The sequence below is a fragment of the Pseudonaja textilis genome, chromosome 5 (assembly GCF_049901715.1).
Source record: "Pseudonaja textilis isolate UNSWEBS1 chromosome 5, rPseTex1.2, whole genome shotgun sequence".
Taxonomy (NCBI): domain Eukaryota; kingdom Metazoa; phylum Chordata; class Lepidosauria; order Squamata; family Elapidae; genus Pseudonaja; species Pseudonaja textilis.
The window spans coordinates 23,697,533-23,719,796 of NC_141994.1; the positions used below are offsets into that span (position 1 = coordinate 23,697,533).

The 22,264-nt window shown below is 39.7% G+C and overlaps 1 protein-coding gene across 3 annotated transcripts; it reads right to left on the reverse strand.

The window, feature by feature from the left end:
• Positions 1 to 5,877: 5,877 nt before the first annotated feature.
• LOC113436742 (B-cell receptor-associated protein 29) lies at positions 5,878 to 22,062 on the reverse strand. 3 transcript variants are annotated; one of them, XM_087935563.1, is made up of 8 exons: positions 21,990 to 22,062; positions 21,506 to 21,633; positions 17,857 to 17,957; positions 15,906 to 16,056; positions 14,312 to 14,447; positions 13,409 to 13,520; positions 7,806 to 7,906; positions 5,878 to 7,185 (listed from the first exon to the last, which is right to left on the reverse strand). In XM_087935563.1, the coding sequence occupies exons 2-8, from the start codon at positions 21,595 to 21,597 to the stop codon at positions 7,147 to 7,149; spliced, it is 732 nt and encodes a 243-aa protein (XP_087791689.1). In that variant the 5' UTR covers positions 21,598 to 21,633; positions 21,990 to 22,062; the 3' UTR covers positions 5,878 to 7,146. The 3 variants fall into 3 exon arrangements, with proteins under 3 accessions (XP_087791689.1, XP_087791688.1, XP_087791687.1); XM_087935562.1 differs by having other exon boundaries at positions 21,918 to 22,024; XM_087935561.1 differs by lacking the exon at positions 21,990 to 22,062 and having other exon boundaries at positions 21,506 to 21,911.
• Between the last annotated feature and the right edge of the window lie 202 nt (positions 22,063 to 22,264).

Sequence of the window (22,264 nt, forward strand, 5' to 3'; positions counted from 1 at the left end):
AGAGGGGTGCCGAGAGGCAAGAGGGGATGGGGGTCAAGGGGCCTTGAGGGGCAGTAAGGGCCGAGGGTGAAGGGGGCTTAGGGGCGAAGGGGGCTGAAGGGTAGGAGGAATGAGGGAGCAGGGGAGGCATTGATAGGGTGGAAGACAGAGGGCTGGGGGAGTGGGAGGCTGAGGGGTGAGAGGGCTGAAAGACAAAAAGGGGTGAAGGGTGAGGGGCCCTGGGAGGCCCAGGGGGTGAAGGGGGCTGGGGATGAAGGGGCTGAGAAGCAAGGCAAGGCCAAGGGTCCTGAGGGGTGAGGAGCTGAGAGACAAGGGGATAGGGAAGAGGGGGGCTGAGGGGTGAGGAGCTGAGAGACAAGGGGGATAGGGAAGAGGGGGCTGAGGGGTGAGGAGCTGAGAGACAAGGGGATAGGGAAGAGGGGGGCTGAGGGTCTGAGAGACAAGAGGGGTAGGGAAGAGCGGGGCTAAGGGGTGAGGGGCTGAGAGACAGGGCGATGGGGAAGAGTGGGGCTAAGAGACAAGGGCATGGTGAGGAGAGGGGGCTGAGGGAGGTTGAGAGCAAAAAAAGGGCTGGGTGGTAAGGGGAATTCGGGGGTCTTGAGGGTTGAAGGGAGCTGAGAGGCAAAGGGTCTGGGGCAAGGGGCCTTGAAAGGTCCTGAGAGGTGAGGGAGAATGAGGGGCATAGAAGGGCTGAGGCAAGAGAGGAGTGCTGAGGGTGGGCTGAGAGGAAAATAGGGGTGGAGGTTGAGGGTCCTGAGGGACAAAGCGGGCTGGGGAATGAAGGGGATCAGAGGGAAAGGGGGTAGGGGGCCCTGAGGGGAGGATGAGAGGCATAGGCGTGCTGGGGGGTGGCTGAGAGCTGAGGGGGCTAAGAGGCAAAACAGACGGGGGAAGGGACTGAGGGGAGAGGGGGCCAGGGGGCCAAGGGGGCCGAGGGCAAGTCAACTGGGTCACCCTCCCTCTCTGGGCGCGCAGGTGGAGGAGAGGCAGCCCGGACCTCCCCTCACTTCTCACTTCGGGAATTGCGGGGGCGGGGGGGGAGCAACTCTACTTTCCGAGCCCCCCTCCGCTCCCCTTGTTTCCTCAACCACGGTCCCTTCCCCTCCCTCCCTCCCTCCCCTCAGCCGAGCCCCGGACGCCGCACCAGAATTGGGGGTGGGTGGGTCCCGTCTCTCCCCTCTCGCGCTGTCCGAGGTCTGAAGCGCACCCGGCTTCTCCTCCACCTCCCACCTGCCGGGGAGACCCTTCCCCACCCGGAGGTCCCCCTCGCCGGCTCTTTACCTGCTGCTGCGGCTGCTGCTGTGCCCGGAGCCCCAGCTGTCGGCCAGGCGGGCCAGACCCCCGTGGCTGCCGCTTTTATACGGCCATCTCCGCCTCGGACGCTTCGCCTTTATTTACAGGCAAACAAGAACCGTCCGGCTGCCCGCCGCCGCCTCCCTCTCGCACCCGCAACCCGCCGCCCTGCCCTCTCTGCCTCGGAACTCAGGGGTCGTTGGGTGGGCTGGGGGAGCCTGTGGGGGAGCCATACATGATCATTGGGGTTCGCTCTCCCCCTTGGGAAGCAGGCACACCCCTCTTTCTACACCCCTTGGAAAACTGGGTACACGGCTGAATGACCATCTCCCCCAAGGATCCGGTACCCAAAGTAGATAGATTCAGGTTAACAGAGTTGGAAGGGACCTTGTAGAAGTCATCTAGTCCAACCCCCACCCCACCCCAAGCAGGAGACCCCACACCATTTCTGACAGATGGCAGTCCAGTCTCTTCTTGAAAGCTTCCAAGATATGAAGCAGAAAAGGGGCTCTTTGGATCTTGGAGGAGACCCTACTTAAAAGCTGGGAAAAGTGGGGAGTGGGCACAGACATACCCCTTTTTCCAGTTTTAAGTAGGGTCTTCTCTAAGATCCAAAGAGCCGCCCCGCAGGTTCCCTTGTCCACTTTGGGTACTGAATCCTAATAAATAAACTAATAATCCTAATAAACACCCCCCTCCCAATACCCTACCACCCCCACCACCCCCAAAAAGGCAACTGGACTTTTTTGTTTTTTTTTCCGTTGGAAAATTTTTCCCTTCTCATCCAACGACTGAAACTTCTTGGATGAGAAGCAAAATGTTTTTAAGGGGGGACCCCCCCTAAAAGTCGTTTCCTTTTGGAAAACCTTTTGAGAGTGAGGATAAAAAGGCGAGTGGCAGGATACAAATCCAAAAAGCCAGTTCCTGTTTTTCTTCAGTGGGGGGGAGGAAAAAATGAGCAATATCTAATTCTGAAGTTCCCCGTTTCTGCTTGAAGACCAAATCGAGTTAGATCTTCTCGTCTCCCTGCCTCTCAAAGGCTATATCGACGCTGTAATATCGATTTTTACCAGAGAAAGTTGCGTTTGAAACAAAATGTGTCTTTGAGAGAGAATGCGATTGTGGATGCCTACTTCAGAGAGTTGAAGTCCACCCATTTTAAATTGCCAAAGCTGAGGAACAATGACCTGGATCACTGGTCTAGGATTTCATTTCATCTCCCAATTAAGGGCGTGTTCAGGCGTTCATGCTCTCTGAGCTCGGTTGTTTTCTTGCAGATGTTTCATTACTCAACTAGGCAACATCAGTGCCACCAGTAGTAAGGAGTGAGGTTTGAGGTCTTTGAGGAAAAAAGAAGAGAAAAGTGCGGGAAAGAAAAGGGGGGAAAAAAGAAAGAAAAGGCATTCACTTTCTACTCCGTTAGTGCAATAGAATAAGGCATTAACATCAAACCTCAACTTTTTACTTTTACATAATAATATAAACTAGCCATTTCTAGAACAATAAATCTACCTCATCAGTAAATCCCAAAAACAAAGTTTCGGGTTTTTTTCCCACCTCAAGCACAAAATCCAGAAGCGGGTTTCCAAGTAGAAATAAAATTATTTGTATTTTTTTTCCTTTGATCAAAGCTGTCAATTGAGCCATCTCTGCTAACAATTTTTCCAGCCGTTATGACCTTCCTTTTCTGTGCATAGCATAAACTTGCTGCTGTCAACATATATCAAATCAAAGTTCTGAATTTTTTCCATCAAACCCCAAAGAAAAATCTCTGGTTTTCTCTTTATATTCACTTTTAAGAATTTGCTGTATTTCAGGTATGAATCCTACTCCACTATTTCTTCGCTTTATCACATGTCCACCATAAATGATAAAAAGTCCCCTCTTTGCATTTAACAACATTCAGTTCAAATGCCTTTTATGCATTCTTGATAACTTGCCTGGAGTTCAATATCCATGATAACATCATCTTATAGACGTTTTCTTTTAAGTTATAATTTAATGTAAATTTTAAACCTTCCAGGTATGCTCCTATTGTTCAAGCATTACATTATATCCAAAGTTCCTCACCCTCACTGAATCCTACAGTGCTTTTTCCTCGTTCGTTTTCCAAGTTTTAAATTCAATAACATTTTTTATAGACTTTGGCAATAATACGTTCGGCAGGAGAGAGATTCCCAGAATTCCTCACAAGGCTGAGAAACACTGATTCAGATCTTAAAAGCAGCATTATAGCAACATGATCCCACCCTAAGGGATAGAGGACAAGAGCAGAAAAGCAGCAGCCTGCCAGATATAGGTAGTCCTTGACTTACAACCACAATTGAGCCCCAAACTTCTGTTGCTAAGTGAGACATTGGTTAAGTGAGTTTTGCCCCATTTTACAACCTTTCTTGCCGCAGTCTTTAAGTGAATCACTGTAGTTGTTAAGTTAGTGACATGATTGTTCAGGGAATCTGGTTTCTCCCATTGACTGCTTGTCAGGTCACAAAAGGGGATCACATGACTCCTGGGACATTGCGACCGTCATAAATACAAGCCAGTTGCCAAGCGCCTGAATTTTGATCATGTGAATTTTGAGCATGCTGCAATGGTCATTAAGTGTAAAAAATTGCCCATTTTTTTTTTCAGTGCCGTTGTAACAGTCACTAAATGAATGTTTGTAACTTAAGGACTACCTGTATTCAATCTCATACGCTTGCAGTCTTGACACAATGCAAACTCCCTACAGGTAGACTAGCCAAAACTGAAGTGAAAAAGTGTCAAACTGCACACAAGCATTAAACCTTTGGTTGCCTCCTAAATCAATGTTACAGCTGAGTGTCATTTTCCTGATACTGCAACACTGCATTTCATCCGATTTCCCATTGTTTGTTTTGAGGCTGTTCAGCGGTTTTAAACATGAATGGAACAGAAACTCTAACTAGTTCCTTGAAAGCCTACTACATTCTCAGAAAGCTTCCCTGGGAAACTACTTTACTGTTCTCCATCCTTATGGAGGGGTTTCCACAATAGTTACTAAAGAATTGAGCACAGGCAAGTCTTTGTGCGCAACAGTGAAAACACCTGGCCTGGCTACCGTCTGGCTAAACCGAACGAGCCATATAATGGGACTCTTGTTCACCGTCAAAATCCATACAGGTCCTTTGTGTCTCTCGGCTCTTCAAAATAACTACATAATCCCAAATATTTTAGATGTTTGTAGAGTAACTTGAGACCAATATGAGCATTATACCAGAGCTGTTTTACTAAGTGCATACTGTATGGAAAAGCTACTGCCAATTTATTGTTGTTGTTCCCTTTAGCAATTTTCAACCTATGGGCGATCTTTCACAACCATTAATTTGCAATATGCTTATGCTACCCGTATCTTCACATTGCAAGGATGTGGTACCTCAGCAAACTAAAATTTATTCTTCCCACTGCAAGGAACTTTACTATTTTATGACAGACTGACAGATACATAAGATAGAAGATAGATTAGATAATGATAGCTAGATATAAAATGTAGACAGACTATAGATGGATAGATTTTGTGTGTGACATTGCACTAGAATTTCTCCAATAGTAGTTGTCTGTGCCTTTTCTGTTTATTTAATCAGGCCTTATATTCCGGTGAGTTGCCTTTCCTATAGGGAGAAATTTCCCTCCAAATATAATATGAAGTATAGTATCTTCAAAAATAAGCATCCAAAAAATATTTAATTAGCACTGTCAAGAGATGTGTATCTTGGCACCTGCTGACAGAATTCTGCAGATTTCTCCATTTTAGACTACATTTTCCAAACTTGAAAAATATGCTGTACTAGATTAATTCAAAAGGCAGATTGGATAATATTCATAATTTCCATGAAATGCAATTTATTTCATAACATGGAGACAGAAGAATGTAACTTTATTTTTCTCATTCAATGTATTGTGTAACCTTTGCTTCTTCTTAATCCCTACTTAATATAGAAGTCACCATTTACCACTACAGGATGTGATGCAACCCCAAACAAAACTAAAATTGTTTTCTTAAACCTTAAGAGACAAATGAAGGTTTGGAAACTGTAATTGGTCCCGATCACAATAAAGAATAGATTAGACACCCTGCTACCAATTGTATATTCTCAATTAGCAGAGTATTTTTTTTTTCATCCCTTTCAGTCTGTTCCCTTACAGCACATCGTATCAATATTCAGTTAGGGTTACCATAAAATGTAATCTGTAAGAGTTTTTAAAATGCCTTCATTATACATTATACAACCTTCCATTTCTTAAAAACGTTGTTTCTGACTGAGTCAAGATCCTCTAAGACAGTGAGATGAAGTGATTGCAACTACTATGAATTGCACAGGTAAGTGGGAATCAAATTCAATGCTTTGGTCTCTCAGAATAGAATATAGGCTCAGAATATAGGTTCCTATAAGCCTATAAACTGTAAATATTTGCTTTACTTTAAAATAAATTATTTCAATTTTTGATGCAAGTTTATTCGAGGCAAATGTAGTCTTGAACCCCTGCATCCAACCAATTTTGTCCAACTCATTTCTCATATAGTTATGTCTGAGTTACAAGAAATGTTCCTTTATAAAGACCAAACAAAGTTTAAACATCTCTTTATTAAGAAACAAACATTCAAGTAAAATAGTGACACAAATGTGGAAAAGGCAACCCTTTCAAATGGGAATAATGAAAGCAGTAAGCTGCCTTCAGGTTTGTATTCAGCAGCGTTTCCCTGTGATAGCAGAAGCAAATGGTAAAACAATTTTCAGCGCTTGCAAATTATCTTTGTAAAGTTGCTCAGGACGGTTAAGAGAACTTCTGGAACTTCCTCAGAAGAGCCCCTCTTTTTACCTAAAACCTCTGTTTGTATCCTCTGGAAAAACACGTTGGAATCCAACCCAGCATAAGAACAGTGCAATTAATCACAGAAAAGGCAACTTAGTAAACACTGATAATCCCCCCCCCCCTCCAAAGCATTATCTACCTTGACACATGAGATCCTGGCAGATACCTATGCAAACTCTTGAACAAATGTTAAGTGAAAAAAATTACAGACTGGAACTAAATTTATAGATCTCCTTCAATATATAAAAATAAAGTACACAATCCTTCTCTGGTATGACATCCACCAGATGTGGTTGGGCAGAAATTCCCCAAATGGGGAAATCAGCAGGTTATTTTAAGAACAGTAGTCTTAAAACATCTGGCTCAGACAGGCTGCTTTGAACCAATTTCATTATTCCTACCGATTGTCTAATTTCACCTGTATGGTTAGATAACGTCACTATGCTAATTCTTGTACTGATCAAATTTGATGACGTTCCTGATCATTTCTAGCAAAGAGGATTTAATTCATCTTAATCTTATGCTTGAAGTAATATATAAAGTAATTTCCACATCAGGACAATACTTTGGATCTAAACCTTTTTTTAAAAATAATATCTCAGAGTAGCAACTAAGAATTCTTTAAAATGATTTATATCCTCCTTGTCGGATTAAAAAAATAACACATATTGGCATTCAATGTACCACTTAATGGTGTAAACTTATGAATAGTTCCTTGCACCCAGAGATGTAGACGTGGTGTTTGAACAGTAATCCACTGTATGAACTCATCAGTATTTTGTAACCAAACAGAGTTTGTAACAAGGAATCACTGCAGTTTTTGGTATGACTAACGTAGATTTGGCAAAAACATTGCTGCAAAATTTAAAAGGTCTAGGAAATTGTTAAATTATGTAATTTCAGCAATGAATGCAGTAAATTTATTTAAAAAAAAACCCCAAAAGCTTTTCCATATATACCTGTAAAGTAAAAACCAACCAAACAAACAATTCAGGTTGCTGCGCACATTCTTGTTCTGCTTTAAAGATCTTTCTTACTGCAGGCTCCCATTGTTTGTTGCTGTAATGATGAACAGATGTATGAAAAAAATAGTATAATTATTATATGGTTAATTTTCATTGCAAAATCACACAAGGAAAAAAATCACAGATGAAGAAGAGCCACTATAATACACCAAGTTTAGTGTATTTCCTTTGGTATACATACCAAAGGAAAGTAAAACTTGTGCGTTTGAGATAAAATCTGAAGAGGACTTAAACACATAAATCATAATTCAAAGATGAAAATTCACTATGGATGAGTTTTCTCTATCTCAAAAGGGTTTTAGCTATTTCCTAAGAAGCATTTTTCATCTGTATTTTGAATTCAATATTTTTTTAAATCTAAGTGTTTTTTTAGAAAGCAAATTCAGTAGACCTGAGAATTTCCTTTTTTCCCCTTCTCCACCACATTGCCATGCTAGGAATACCAAGTTACTAAAATATTAATAAAGTTAATTGTTTAAAAGAAAATAAGCTTCATTCCAACAAGTGTTCTAAACACATTAAGGAATTCCCATTATTCTGAAAGAGTACTGTATACTGAATTAAAAATGCCTTTATGAATGTTGTCTTGGATGAGACACAACGTCTGAATTTTAAAAGTTCTGCTTGAGCAAATGAGATGCCTCTGGCTCCTACCTGTAGTTTTTCATGTTCTTTTACAAGGAGGTCGTATTCTTTTTTAAGTTCTTCAGACTGCTTCTTAGCAGTAATAATTTCATTTCTTGTTTTGAAGAGAGCTGTAAGATATAGGCGTGATCCTATTCATCACATATCACTGCATTTTTATTAAAACCTCTATCCACTGAAGAATGCCATTCTCAAAAATGAAATTATATTTTTAAAATGAGAATGAAACTGGCAAGGGCTTTTAGACAGATGGCAAAGGATGAACTGAAATTTGAATACTTCCAAAGCATATTTGACAAATAATGCATTTTACCTGAAAAGTCAGAGCAATTGAAAACAAAACTGAAAAACTTTTGCATATAGAAAATAAAGGATAGGAAAAGTAGCTTCAGATTGAGAAAAAGAAATGGAGAGGAGACAAGAGTATAATTTTTATATATTTATATACACAATTGACATATTTCTTAAGGCTTATTTAAAAAGCACACTCTTTGTTTAGTAGACCAGCTGGAGGAGAATATAAGATAAACCCAATAATCTATAAATGACTTTGTTTACATTAACCTGCATCATTGTGCAATTATAGAAGCGACATAATTATATCAATCATGCAATCACATGATTAAATAGATTACATAATTTTATGTAAATGATATAATTTACATGAATTATCCAGGCTTTGTTGTTAATATACTTGTCCATTATTTGGTTATGGAAGAAAACATCTGTTGTATTCAATTCTCTGTTAATAAATATTAATTACATAAGTTTAAAATTTGCCACAGGAAGATATTAATTTTACAATTTACGATATAATTTTTTATGTTAATGAAAATGCCATAGTATTAGATTGCAAAACAGTTCTTTCTGATAACTTGATCTTACAGTAACAATTACTATATGCTTTAAGGAGGACAGGCAAAACCTTTTGGTTGTAACTAAAAACAGTGCTATCTCTAAACATAACCAAGATAGCTAGGGATAGTTGCACATTCACTACATTGTTATTCTATTTTGACAAAAATATACTTGTGGCAAGATGGGTGAGGTCTTCTCAGTAGAAGAATGTCAAAGTTCACGCGTTAAAAAATCTTTAGCTTTGGGCTGTGACTAGTAACATTATATTTGGAAGTGGGCTAGCATCCCTATGAACTACACAGAAGGTAGCCTCAGCTTCCTGATCGCTTTAATACTGCAATAAACATTTTTTTTAAAAAAATTACTGGCGCTCCTCTTTTTCCAAGCAAAATGATCCATAGAGAGCATGAAGTTAATATTTCGAATAGAATTTCTACCACCTTTTTTTCCAGCAAATAGCCACAAGACCCACCAAACCACTGAAATTGCATTTTGCAATTGTTTTGTATTATTATTATTGTTGTTGTTATTATATATACAACAATGTGAAGTCACAGCTACAAGTATTGGCCCTTCATATACATTGAGTTCTTTTCAAGAACCTAGGATTTCATCCCACAATGGAGGAAGAGCTGGGAAAACTAATGGAATTAGTAGAGATGGCTATATTAACTGTTGTAATCCAAGAAAAGAACACATCCAATTTTATTTCTACTTGAAAACTGTTTCCAGATTTGAGAAAAACAAAATGTTGACTGGGTTTTGCTGATTAGATAAATTTGTTGTTGTAGGAATGGCTAGTACATATTAAGTGCGTAAAAGTAAAAACTTGAGCCTGTAATGTTTTTATGTTATTCTATTGTGCTAAAGAGAGTCTATACAGATCCAGGCAATGTGGCCTTTCGTAATTGACAAAGATATTTTATCACTGTGCGGATAATAGTATTTGAATTTTTTTGGTGTGTGGCACCTGGTGTGTAGATAACTACAGAGACCACAACAGCCCCGTAATGCTATAATCTTTCAGCTTTGATTTTCAGTATTTGATAATTGTGTGATGTTCTCCAATTCTTTGTCTTCTATTCCACTATCTTCTCATGCTGCCACTTAAATTATCCAGACTTTCTTCTTTTCAACCACAGTTTAAAACTGGTGAGTTATGTGTGTCAAGATTTTTCATCAGTCCGTTTTTGGGACTCGCACAATACAGGTAGTCTTCAACTTATGACCACAATTGAGCCCCAAATTTATGTTGCTAAGTGAGAAATTTATTGAGTTTTGCCCCATTTTATGACTTTTCTCGCCACATTTGTTAAGTGAATCACTGCAGTTGCTAAATTAGTAACAGTTAAGTGAATCTATTTTCCAAATGACTTTGTCAGAAGTTTGCAAAAAAATGATCACATGATCTCAAGAACTGCAACTGTTACAAGCGTAAGTCAGTTGTCAAGCATCTGAATTTAAATCACATGACCATGGGGATCCTGCAATGGTCATAAGTGTGAAAAATGGTCATGTCAATTTTTTCAGTCCTGTTGTAACTTTGAACAGTCACTAAGTGAACTTTTTAAAGTCGAGGACTATCTGTAGTTTAACCTCATTTTAAACTACTGTTTCAATTATACATTCTAATCTAACCATTTTGTGTCTTAGAGGATTAAATTAATCATGCTGTTCAATATTTACAAAGATGAAAAATATACCTTTTAATTTCCATGCCTGGACTAAGTTAAAATATCAAATATGATACCTGCCTAACTAAAAATAGCACTTACAAACTTAGGGAATTATGCATAATTTTCTTTTGAATTTTCTAAAATTATTTTCAGATTTTGACTATAAAATTTTTTTGTTTCACAAAGTTGTACATTAAATTGTTTCATAACTATCTAAACCACCAAAGGAAACTGTATAGGAAGAAGTTCACCTCAAGAACAATGTTCTTATCATGTTTATTTTGTATACAAGCCATGTCTGTTTATAAGAGCTGTCAAACATTGTGTAAACTTTACTTTCCCTTCCTTGTTCCAAATCTTATCATCTTTCTATACATACAGAGGTGCATGATAAAAACTCCTGTAAGTTTCCACGTGCACAAATACGTCTGTGAAAATGATTATAATTACGGGTGCTAAGCAGTTCTAATGCATATACTTGTCAGTAACACTTTGCATATTTTATGGTTTATATTATTTCCATCCTGGATAAAGAGGAAAATTGAGAGATATATTCAACGATCAAATTCAAAATGAATTTGAAGGGGGGCATATAATATTATGTATGTATGTATGTATGTATGTATGTATGTATACACACACACACATAAGTTCAAGGCATTATACACTGCATATCCTGTTTTAGTTATTTTTCCATAGTAACATTTTTGCTTATGAAATTTATTTTTTCAAGCACACACAGGCAGCTTTTTGCTATGCAGTTCTAATGTACTACTACTGAAGAGTTAGATAATGAATAGATATTAGATCTATAGAATTAAAATCAAGAGAACAAACCTGTAATCTTTACTATTTAAAAGTGGGTCACAAAATGCTGACGGAAAAATGTCTCTTTGCCTAAACTTCTCAAGAACCTAATTTACAACAAAGAGTGATATCTTGGGGAGTGGGGGACCAGCTTTCATTTTCCAATCACATTTTGCCATAGTTAGTTCCACATTCAATGCTCAAACAGTCAATTCTTCTTAGAGGATTGTTTTTTCCTTGGCTGGTGTTTGCTAATGCAAATGTTTGGAAAACTCCACCGGCTTAAGACTTTATTCTATTTGATAGTTATACTGACTTTTGACAACTGTCTTGAGATTTAATTTGAAGATTGATGTTTGCCTTCAGAAAACATTATGTTCCCTATGTAGCAAAAGATTTAATACATTTTAGCTTCCTGATCTTCACAAGGTCAAGCAATATTATTCATTTCAGCCAGTAAACATCAAAGAAGTTTCATACATCTTGCTAGATCCAGAAAGAGCATGCAGAGTCAGGAAAATTCTGTCTGTATCGCAGTGCTATTTTATTAAGAAAACCTAGGTTGAACAAGGAAGCTAATAAAAGAACGGTGTTATCATAGCCTTGGTTTTGATTCTCTTGAAGCAAACACAGAGAATTTCTATCTAAGTATCCTATTGATTGCAAAACAGATCATATCAGAATGTGATCCTGATCTTAGAATTTATCAATGTGTCCCAATAATTTTGCACTATTGGTTTTGCAGTTTTTTCATGACACAACTGTAACCAGCTCTGCAGTCCTTTATTGAGAAGTAGCTTCTAACATCTCAACAGCGAAGTAAACTATAATATTACATTTTAGAGCTTCTATCTACTTGCCAAAATCTATTTATTATATATGTATGCCACCTGAATCCCAATGACTCCTGGTATCTCACAAGTAAAAGCATTAAAAAAAAACACAGAAAGAATTCTCGAATTACAACAGAACTTGGGACCAGGATCTCCACTGCCATGTGATGCAGCTGTAAATCACAAGTGCATCGCTCAGCAACGGTAATCTCTCCAATCCTACTTGCCATCGTTAACTGAATCTCAGCCACTGTTAGATCTCCTTGCAACTTCCTGCCGGTTTCCCACTACTTTGGGGAAGCCAGCAGGAAATTGCAAATCCGAAGCAGCTTGCAAGAAGGCTGATAGTTAGGTTAAGTAGCAGCTGCTAGGTGGGTTAGGAGAGAATAGGGGGCCACAGATGGCTGAAGTAATGTGGCATGAATGAAACAAGGGTTGGGGTGGTTCCTGCCCCCGGGGGGAGGGAGCAATGGGGTTTGCAGAAAGTGTGGCAAGCCTCAGGGAGGATACATAAGGATGTGTGAGAGTGGCTAAGTGAGTCTCGGGGAGGATGCACAGCAGTGTTTAAGTGACAGGGAGGTGTGGTGAGGTTCAAGAAAGGTGCATGAGGGTCCACAAAGTGGCATGGGAAGGCTTGTGGGGGGGGTATGTGGGAATGCACAAGAGTGATGTGACAAGGCTTGGGAAGGATGCTCAGGGATGTGCAAGTTGCAGAGAAGTGCGAGGCTCAGGGAGATTGCTAGGGAAGTAAGACAGGGCTCAGGGTGGGGTTGTGCAAGTGGCCAGGATGGCAAGGCTTGGGGAGGGGAAGGTATGCAGGGTTGCACAAGTAGTTGGTGTGGTGCAAGCGCAAAGGAGCTGGGTAAGTGGGTCAGGGAGATTTACCCTAATGATTTTTGACCTGCCCTGCCACCATCCCTGTTTGACTTTCTGGAGAAGCTAGCAGGGAAAGGAGCAAACGGCGATTACATGATCATGGGGCACTGTAACTGGGTTTAAGTGTGAGCAGGTTGCCAAGTTCCCAGATTGTAATCATGTGACCGGGTGGATACTGGGACAGCCAGGACTTCAAGGATCAATGGTAACCACCATTCGTTCAAAACTGTCATTACTTCAAACAGCCATTCAATGAAAGTTTGATGTCTGCCTGTAAAAGATAGCAAGATGACAGAAACAGGACTGGAATGAAAAAAAGAACCACACCTACACAAACCAAGGGGGCTTTACTCACCCACACTAAAGGCCTGCTACAATCCTTCTTTTAGCTATAGCTGTGCATATCCTGGTTAAAATAACAGAAGCAGGTAGCAACCTATTTGCTCCATCGGAGGGAGCAAGTGTATTTTGCACCCTACATGGCAGGGAACAAAATGTTTTGCATCTGTCATTTATGCAAAGTATATGTACTTGAGCAATAGAACATTTAAAAAAAAAATACCTTCTGAAGTTGCCTTCAATGCTGTTTTTAACTGTTCCACTTCTACGGTTAGCTTCTCATTTGCTACCACAGACAAATGTTCACCGGCAGAATGTTTAATTTCCTTCAATAACTGCCAAGAGGAGGAGAAAAAAAAATCAATTCTGTTTCAGGTTTTGCATAATCCTGCCCCTATTCGCATTTGGTGGGACAGCTGGGGAAGGCACTTGGTTTATCTTGGAGATGCCTTTAGATTGAGTAATCCACTCTACCAAGCTTATTAACCAAACTGTAACACTGGAGGTAATGCCTTTAGCCAATGCTGGCACATTGCATAAATGTCTAATTTTGATTTTCATTTTGATTTCTATGCTAATTTTGAATATCCATCCTCCAAGGTCAGTAAAATGAGGGTCCAGATTGTTGGGGGCAACGTGGTGACTATGTAAATTGCTTAGAGAGGGTTGAAGTGGTCTTAGTGCTATTGCTATTTTCTCATTGGTATTAATTTATGGCAAGTCTTTTTACTAAAGGATGGAGGTCCTTTAAAAAACAGACATGGCTGTGATGGCACAGTGGTTAGAATGCAGTATTGCAGACAAACTCTGCTCAAAGCCAGGAGTTTGATCCTGACCTGCTCAAGGTTGACTCAGCCTTCCACCCTTCGAGATCAGTAAAATGAGGACCCAGATTGTTGTGGGCAATAGGTTGACTCTGTAAACCACTTAAGAGAGGGCTGTAAAGCACTAAGATGCAGTATAGAAGTCTAAGTGCTATTGTTCTAAGTGCTATTATGTCTTGTGACATCTCCTAAGAAATATAAGAAACACAGACCATGACAAAGAGAAGGGCAATTAATACAGGAATAAAACTGAAATAAATAAATAAAAAATAAAAATAAAACTGGTGAGCCAGGAAACATACCAGTTGCAATTTTTCGTTTTCTTCTAAGCATTTCCGGGCAATTTCATTGCTGTTTGCCACTTCCATTTTTAGAATATTCTCCATTTCCATCTCTTTTGCCAAGATAGTGATAAGGGAAACAAGACGTCTCAATACACTGTGGAAAACAAAAAAACAAAACAAAACAACTGATTCATCAGCACAGGCAAAGCATCAACTGATAATCATTTTGATAACTTTCTAATAAAAAACAAAGGAAAAGCTGTGCAGTATCCCGAAATGTTCAAATACTCCAGAAATTATTTGTTGCAACTTTAGAGAAACTTCCTGATGAATTACAATGCATTTGCCATTAAATTTAGACTGAATTTTTAATACTTTCAATTTTGAACAAGTTTGATCCATAACTAGGAGATGTAAATATGGGGTAGGGTAGGCCTTGAACCACAATTGAGCACAAAATTTCTGTTGCTAAGCAACAGAATTTTTAAATGAATTTTATCCCATTTTATGACCTTTCTTGCTACAGTTGTTAATTGAATCCCTGCAGTTATTAAGTTAGCAACACGGTTAAGTGAATCTGGCTTCCCCCTTGACTTCAATCAATCAGAAAAGAGCAGGAAGGGGCCTTTGAGGTCTTCTAGTCAAATCCCCTGCTCAAGCAAGAGACCCTATACCATTTTACACAAGTGGCTGCCCAATCTCTTTTTAAGAACCTCCAGTGTTGGAGCATTCACAACTTCTGGAGGCAAGTTGTTCTCACTGTCAGGAAGTTTCTCCTTAAAGGTTGCCTCTCTCCTTGATTAATATCCATCCATTGTTTCTTATCTTGCCTTCTGATGCTTTGGAACGGAAGCTGAACCCGCTTCTTTGTGGAAGCCCCTCAAATACTGAAAGACTTTGTCAGAAGGTGGCAAAAGATGTTCACATGACCTGGGACACTGAAACTGTCATAAATGTCAGTTGCCAAGCATCCGAATTTTGATTACATGACCACGGGGAGGCTGCAATGGACATAAAGTGTGAAAAATGGTCGCTAAGTCACTTTTCCCAGTGCTTTTGTAACTTTGGTCATTAAATGAACTGTTGTTAAGTCAAAGATTACCTGAATAGATAAAATGGCTGTTGAATTCAAAGGATGCTCAATCCATAAAATCCAGTATATTAAAAAATGTGGACTGAAGGATAAAATACAGTAAAAACTGCATTCCTTGCCTATGTCTCTTACTTACACATCTCAGATGCTTTATGTTGGACAGTCCAATATATGGAAATCCCTGGAGAATTATTTACTTGAAAGCAGCATGATGATTTATTTCCTTTCAGAAATTTAATGGCAAGTCTTCCAAACACAGAGAAACTAAATATAGCATGAGCAGTCTTTCTAATCAATTGTTCTATCACTGCCTTTTGAAACAGAACAGTATTATTCTAAGAAAGAGGATTTTTTTAAAGCTAAAAGTCAAGAACAATTTTCTTTTAATATAATCCATTTTATTAATATGCATTAGTTTTATCCATGAACATTTGCTGTTTTTTATTTTACTCTCACTATATCCAATTCATATATTTTATGTTTTTAGAAAACGTTGACCCATGGCATTCTTATACTTACAGCCAAAGAAAGAGGGAAAATCCTGATATATAAAGATTTCGTTGTGATCTAAAAAGTTTCATGTGAATGTGATCGAGTGCCGTGGGACTCGAATGGGGGCTGTCTTCACTTAATTGAACAGTTGAGTATTTCCTCACTTCTCTTACTGCATCTGAGAGCATAAATACATACATATATAAATTGTACCTGCTTTCCATTACCTCATGTTATCTACTAGTTCAATATAGATCTATACTACCCATACTCTATTTTAATTATCGGGCCACAGAAAATAAGATTTATATTTATGCATTAAAATTAATAACTACTGAAATGAAATATAAAGTAAATAGGCTTCTTTATACATTTCAATATTTAGTTAACTTTATACTTATGTACTTCAAATAGATTATTTTTTGTAAATAAAGGCAATATATATGTTTGTCTGTCTATCCGTCCATCCATCGGTAAAGATTTCCCTGTCCAATTGAGTACAACGGCATGTGCCCATCTCCATTTCTTGCCTGAGACAGGCGTTGTCTGAAGATGCTTTGGTGGTCAGGTGGCCAACATGGCTATACACTAAAGATGCACAGAATGTTGTTACCTCCCAGTGTGGTACCTATTAATCTATTTGCATGGTACCTATTAATCTATTTGCATTTGCATGCTTTTGAACTGCTAGGTGGGCAGGAGCTGGATCAAGTAACCGGAGCTCACCACACTGTGCAGCACTTGGGTCTGGAACCTGCTCTCCAAGCTCAGCATCTTTAATTGCTGAGCCATTGAATTACACACACACACACACACACACACAGGTTACCATCAATGTGGTAAAATGTGTGAAACTTCACACTTTATACAATGCCTAGGAAATCTATAGAATGGCAACAATGGGACGTCAAAGTATGAAACACTTTTCCTAGGCATTCTATGCAATGCCAAAAGGCAAACAGGCATAGCATAAAATACTCCCACTAAACTGCCATTCTAGCCTTCCTTGTTATAACACGTAGGCCAATATTGGTCTTCTTCAGTAAATAAAGTCCTGTACTTAATTTTGCATTTCTTTTTTGATTTTCATATATGTTTTTTCAATAAAGGGTTAATTGTAACCCTTTTTGTGACTCTCTTTTCATACTTTGCCTAGATACTGTAGTTCTTGTCATTGTGTGTAAGTTTTATGTATTTTATATAATGCCTAGGGAGAGCATATAGAGTATTAAAATAACATACCATAGACACTTCATACTTGGCCTAAAAACATCAGGTATTCTATAGATTTCCTAGGCATGCTATAACAATGCCAGCTTTTCACACATTGCCGGAAACAAACAAACAAACAAACACACACACACACACACACACCACACACAAGCAATGAAATGTACCCAACATCATAACTGAAATAAAAGCAATATAATATTTAGCAATAATTTTTAAAATGGTCTTTAAACAAAAATAAAGCAGTTAGCAAAAGAAAGTTTTGTACAGCCCTCAAAAGCAGCTTTTCCCAACCTGATGCTCTCCAAGTATTATGGACAATGCCTATCTTAATCCTAGCTCCCAAAATGCTGTTAGCATCTGATGAGACTTGCAACCCAAATTTCTAGCAACCAGTGCATGGAGAAAAATTGTCCTAAAGAAATCTCCAAAAACTTTCTGGCTGTTTTTCTGATAAAAATTCAAAAGTAACTACTGTACGGTAGAAAAAAAGAGTGCCATCTGCTGATCCTTTAAAAAACACTTCTTGCCATAAATATTTCAGTAGATGTTTTATGCCAATCTTATTTAAGTTTTACTATCAGATAATGAGAAAACATCACTTGCCTCTTGTTCAATTGATTTTGTAAGATATATTGCCTCATCTGCAACAAAATCAATCGTTAAGTAGTACATACAATCTCCAATACTTTTGCTTTCACATCCTATTCATATTAATAGCCACATGCAAAATTGATTTTCTACTTACCAAGAAATAAAACAATTAATATAATTATAATAGTAAGGAATGTCTTGTTCCAATAGCTTGCAATTTTATTCCATACAGAGATCATAAAAATCTTATTCCATCTATAAAAGAAACAAATTTCAAAAAAATCAATCTATGAATGCTCCATTAGGTAAGCATCTTAAGTAATGCACAAAATTATCCAATTTAGTTTTCAAGCACTTGCCAATACAGGTAGTCCTCGACTTATGACCACGATCGAATCCAAAACTTATGTTGTTAAGTGAGACATTAAGCCAGCTGGGAAAATATTTGGGTTAAATCAGTCATATTTAGCTTTGTAAAATGTATAAGGCAGACACATGCATTTTGACCTATTCTGCTTAAAAACTAGCAGAAACTACCACAAATAAATTGTACAGATAGTCCTCAATGTATGACAATTGAGCCCAAAATTTATGTTGCTAAGTGAGACAGCTGTTAAATCAACCTTGCTCCATTTTGCGACCTCTCTTGTCAGAGTTGTTAAGTGAATCACTGCAGTTAAGTTAGTAACACAGTTGTAAGGTGAATATGGCTTCCCTCATTGACTTTTCTTGTCAGGTTGCAAAAGGGGATCATGACTCTAGGACATTGTAACTGTCATAATTATTAGTCAATTGCCAAGCATTCTAATATTGATCACATGACCTGGGGATGCGGCAAGAGTTTTAAGTGTGAAAATGGTCATAAGTCACTTTTTTCATGACATTGTAACTTCAGTCATTAAATGAACTATTGTAAGTTGAGTACTTCCTATACTGCCCAAAATAGCTGTTATAATGTAGAGTTTAAATGAGAGCATTTCTATTTCCATAAGGTATATAGGTCATAGCTCCAGTATCAATGTGGTCTCTAAATAACCATAAAATGTAGTAACTAATTTATGCCCAAGCTGACTTTGCAGAGATGTAAGAACTGCAAAATATGCAAAGGACAAACTGTTGACAACTTATTTGTTAGGAGAGGGGAAGTTCTTTCAGAGGAAGATCATCTTTAATCTTAGAAACAGGGAAGTGTGCTTGTGTGTATATGTAGTGTATATGTGTATCTTAGCCAGAGCAAAATTCAGTTGGAAATCCAGGGTGACCATTAACTCAAAAAGCCAATTCATGCAATCATTTTTCAATTGATTTTGCCCCTAAAATACATTTGGATGTTTCTGTATATTGCAAACAGAACAAAGGTTGCAGGTGGCCCGATTACCAAATATAAATCACATATTAAGGTTTGGTGTCCTGAAATGTATTTAAAATAACACAAAAGACAAAAAAAAGCATGTGCATTATTCATGAAGGGCCTCTACAAGTAGTCCTTGACTTACAACTACAGTTGAACGAATGGTGATAAGTCGAGGACTACCTGCAAACTCATCAAGCTTTGTCCTCCTGAAACATTTAAAAAATAGGAAGAAAAGACAAAAGACAAAAAAAGCACGTGCATTATTTGTGTAGGGCCACTACAGGAAGTCCCTGACTTATAAGCATTTGCTTTTGACAACTGCAGCATCCACATGGTTACGTGACCAAAACTCAAGGCTGCTTGGCAACTGACTTGTATTTATGACTGTTGCAAAGTCCCAGGGTCAGTAATCCCGTTTGGAAACCTTCCAACAAGCAAAGTCAACAGGGAAGCCAGATACACTTAACAACCCAGTTACATGTACTCCTCAACTTACAATTCATTTAGTGACCATTTGAAGCTATAACAGCACTGAAAAAAGTGACTTATGAGGGTTTTTCACACATATGACGGTTGCAGCATCCCCATGGTCACGTGGTTAAACTTCAGATACTTGGCAACGACTCATATTTACAATGATTGCAGTATCCCAGGGACTCCCCCTTTTCTTCTGACCTTCTGACACGCAAAGTCAACAGGGAAGACAGATTCACTTAACAGTGTTACTAATTTAACAACAGCAGAAATTCACATAACGGTGGCAAGGAAGGTCGTAAAACGGCCCAAAATTTGCTTAACAACTGTCTCACTTAGCGACAGAAATTTTAGGCTCACTTTAACAACTGCAGTGATTCTCTAAACAAGCTGTTAAATGGGGCAAAACTCAGTTAACAACAGTCTCACTTAGTAATAGAAACTTTGAACTCCATGGTGGTCATAAGTCGAGGACTACCTGGTATATGACGAACTATATTTCCTGATCGCTTTGGGGAGTCTCCAGGCACCTGTTTGGGCTTGCAAAAAATTATAAGCGGGCCCTTGCTGGAGCGAAGCCTTGGAGCCACAGCCACGCAGAACAAACCATGATCAAGCCACCATTTAAAAAAAAACCCACAAATAAACCCACATCAACAGCTTTAACTCTTCTCCCTCCCCCCCAAAAATCCCAATTACATTTACTGTTAACCTGCCTGTGTCCCTCAGGGGGAAAAAAAACTATATGAGGGGTTTACAGGCAGTCCTCAACTTACGACCACAACTGAGCCCAAAATTTATGTTGCCAAGTGAGGAATTTATTGAGTTTTGCCGTTTTATGACTTCTTGCCATATTTATTAAGTGAATTGCTGCCGTTGTTAAATTAGCATCATGGTCATTAAGCGAATCTGGCTCTGCCATTGACTTTGCTTGCCCGAAGATCACCAAAGGGGATCACATGGAACCCCCCTCCCCCTCAGGACACTACAACTGTCACAAATATGAGTCGGTTGTCAAAAGCACCTGAATATCAATCATATGACCATGGGGATGCGGCGATGGTCGTTAAGCGTGAAAAAATGGTCATGAGTCACTTTTTTTCCCCAGTGCCGTTCTAACTTTGGTCACTAAACAAAGTTATGTTGTAAGTCAAGGACTACCTGTATATTTCCCCAATGGCTTCGGGGAGCCCCCAGGTACCTGTTTGGGCTTGCAAAAAAGCTAAAAGCTGGCCCCTGAGGGAGCCCCAGCCACCCCGAGACAACAGACCATGATCAAACCACTATTTTAAAAGCCCCTGCAAACAAACCACTTCTCTCCTTAACCCCAATTAAGTCAACCAGCCTGTGTACTTTTTTTGGGGGGGAGAAAAACTGCATGAAGCGTTGATTTCCTCAAAATAAGAACTGCATGGGGGTTTATTTACACTGAAGAAAAACAGCATGAGGGGTTTATTTCTCCCCCAAGAAAACGGCATAATTTCCTGAGAATAAAAACTACATGAAAGTTTTACTTCCCCCTAAGAAAAACTATAAGGGCTTTACTCCCCCCCCCCCCATAAAAACTATATGAGGGGTTTATTTCCCTCACCCCAAATAAAAACGGCATGAGGACTTTTACTTCCCCCAAAGAAAAGCTTTATTTCCACCGAATAAAAACTTATTTCCCCCTAAGAAAAACTAAATGAGGGGTTTATTTCCCCGGAATAAAAACTACATGAGGACTTTTATTTTACCCGCAGAAAAACATGAGGGGTTTGTCGTCGTCTCCCCTCCCGAATAAAAAATGTATGAGGACTTTTATTTCCCTCTCAGAAAAACTACATAAGGGTTTATTTCCCCCCGAATAGAAACTGCACGAGGACTATATTTCCCCCTCAGAAAAACTGCCTGAGGACTTTTATTTCTCTCTAAGAAAAACTACACCAGGGCTTTATTTCCCTCGTAAGAGCAGGCCTGGCTAGCCCCGGTTTACCTCACGGGCGAGACGAGCGGTAGGCAGAGCAGGAGCAACAAGGCGATTTCGCCGTAGAGAAAGGCGGCCACGGCGCTCCATTGGTAGGTCATGGTGCCTCCGAAGGGGACCCTCCGCCGCCGCTACTCCTGAGGAGGGAAGCCTCGTTAGCTCCGTCTCGGCCGGGGACCGAAGAAAAATCCCTTTCTCAGGCCGGGATAGACACCCCACGCGCCGGGTCAACGGCTGCCAACCCAGCCGGGAAGACTACGCGGCGGAGCCGCCGGCGTCGCTCGGCGACTAGCCGCGCTTCTCCCGCGCCATCCCGGCCCAGAGAAGCGTCACCCCGGGGCGCCTCCTCCGCGCCGCGCGGCCCAGGCTTTCCTATCAGGCGGCCGGAGCGAAGCCCTCCACGACCGAGCCGTCGTTATACCCCGGGAGGGACAGGAAAGCAGCGGCCTCCTTCGCTCCCTCAGGCCGGGAAGGGATTTTTTTTTTTTTTTACCTCAGCCTTCCCTCGAAGGGCGCTTGGGTTTGGGCTCGGCGCACGGGATGGTTGGGTGGGTGAGCGCGTAACGTGTGAACCCGGCCCACGTGGCCGAAGAACTCGGGTTGGGGGACGGATGAGTGATTATGTTTTCTTGCAGACGTTTCATTACCCAAACTACGTAGCTAACATCAAAGTCAACTAAATTGTTAATCTTACGACTAATTTTCACTTACCACTATTACTCCCCATACGATAGTTTAGCTTCTCTAGAGTTTTCTATCATCCACCCA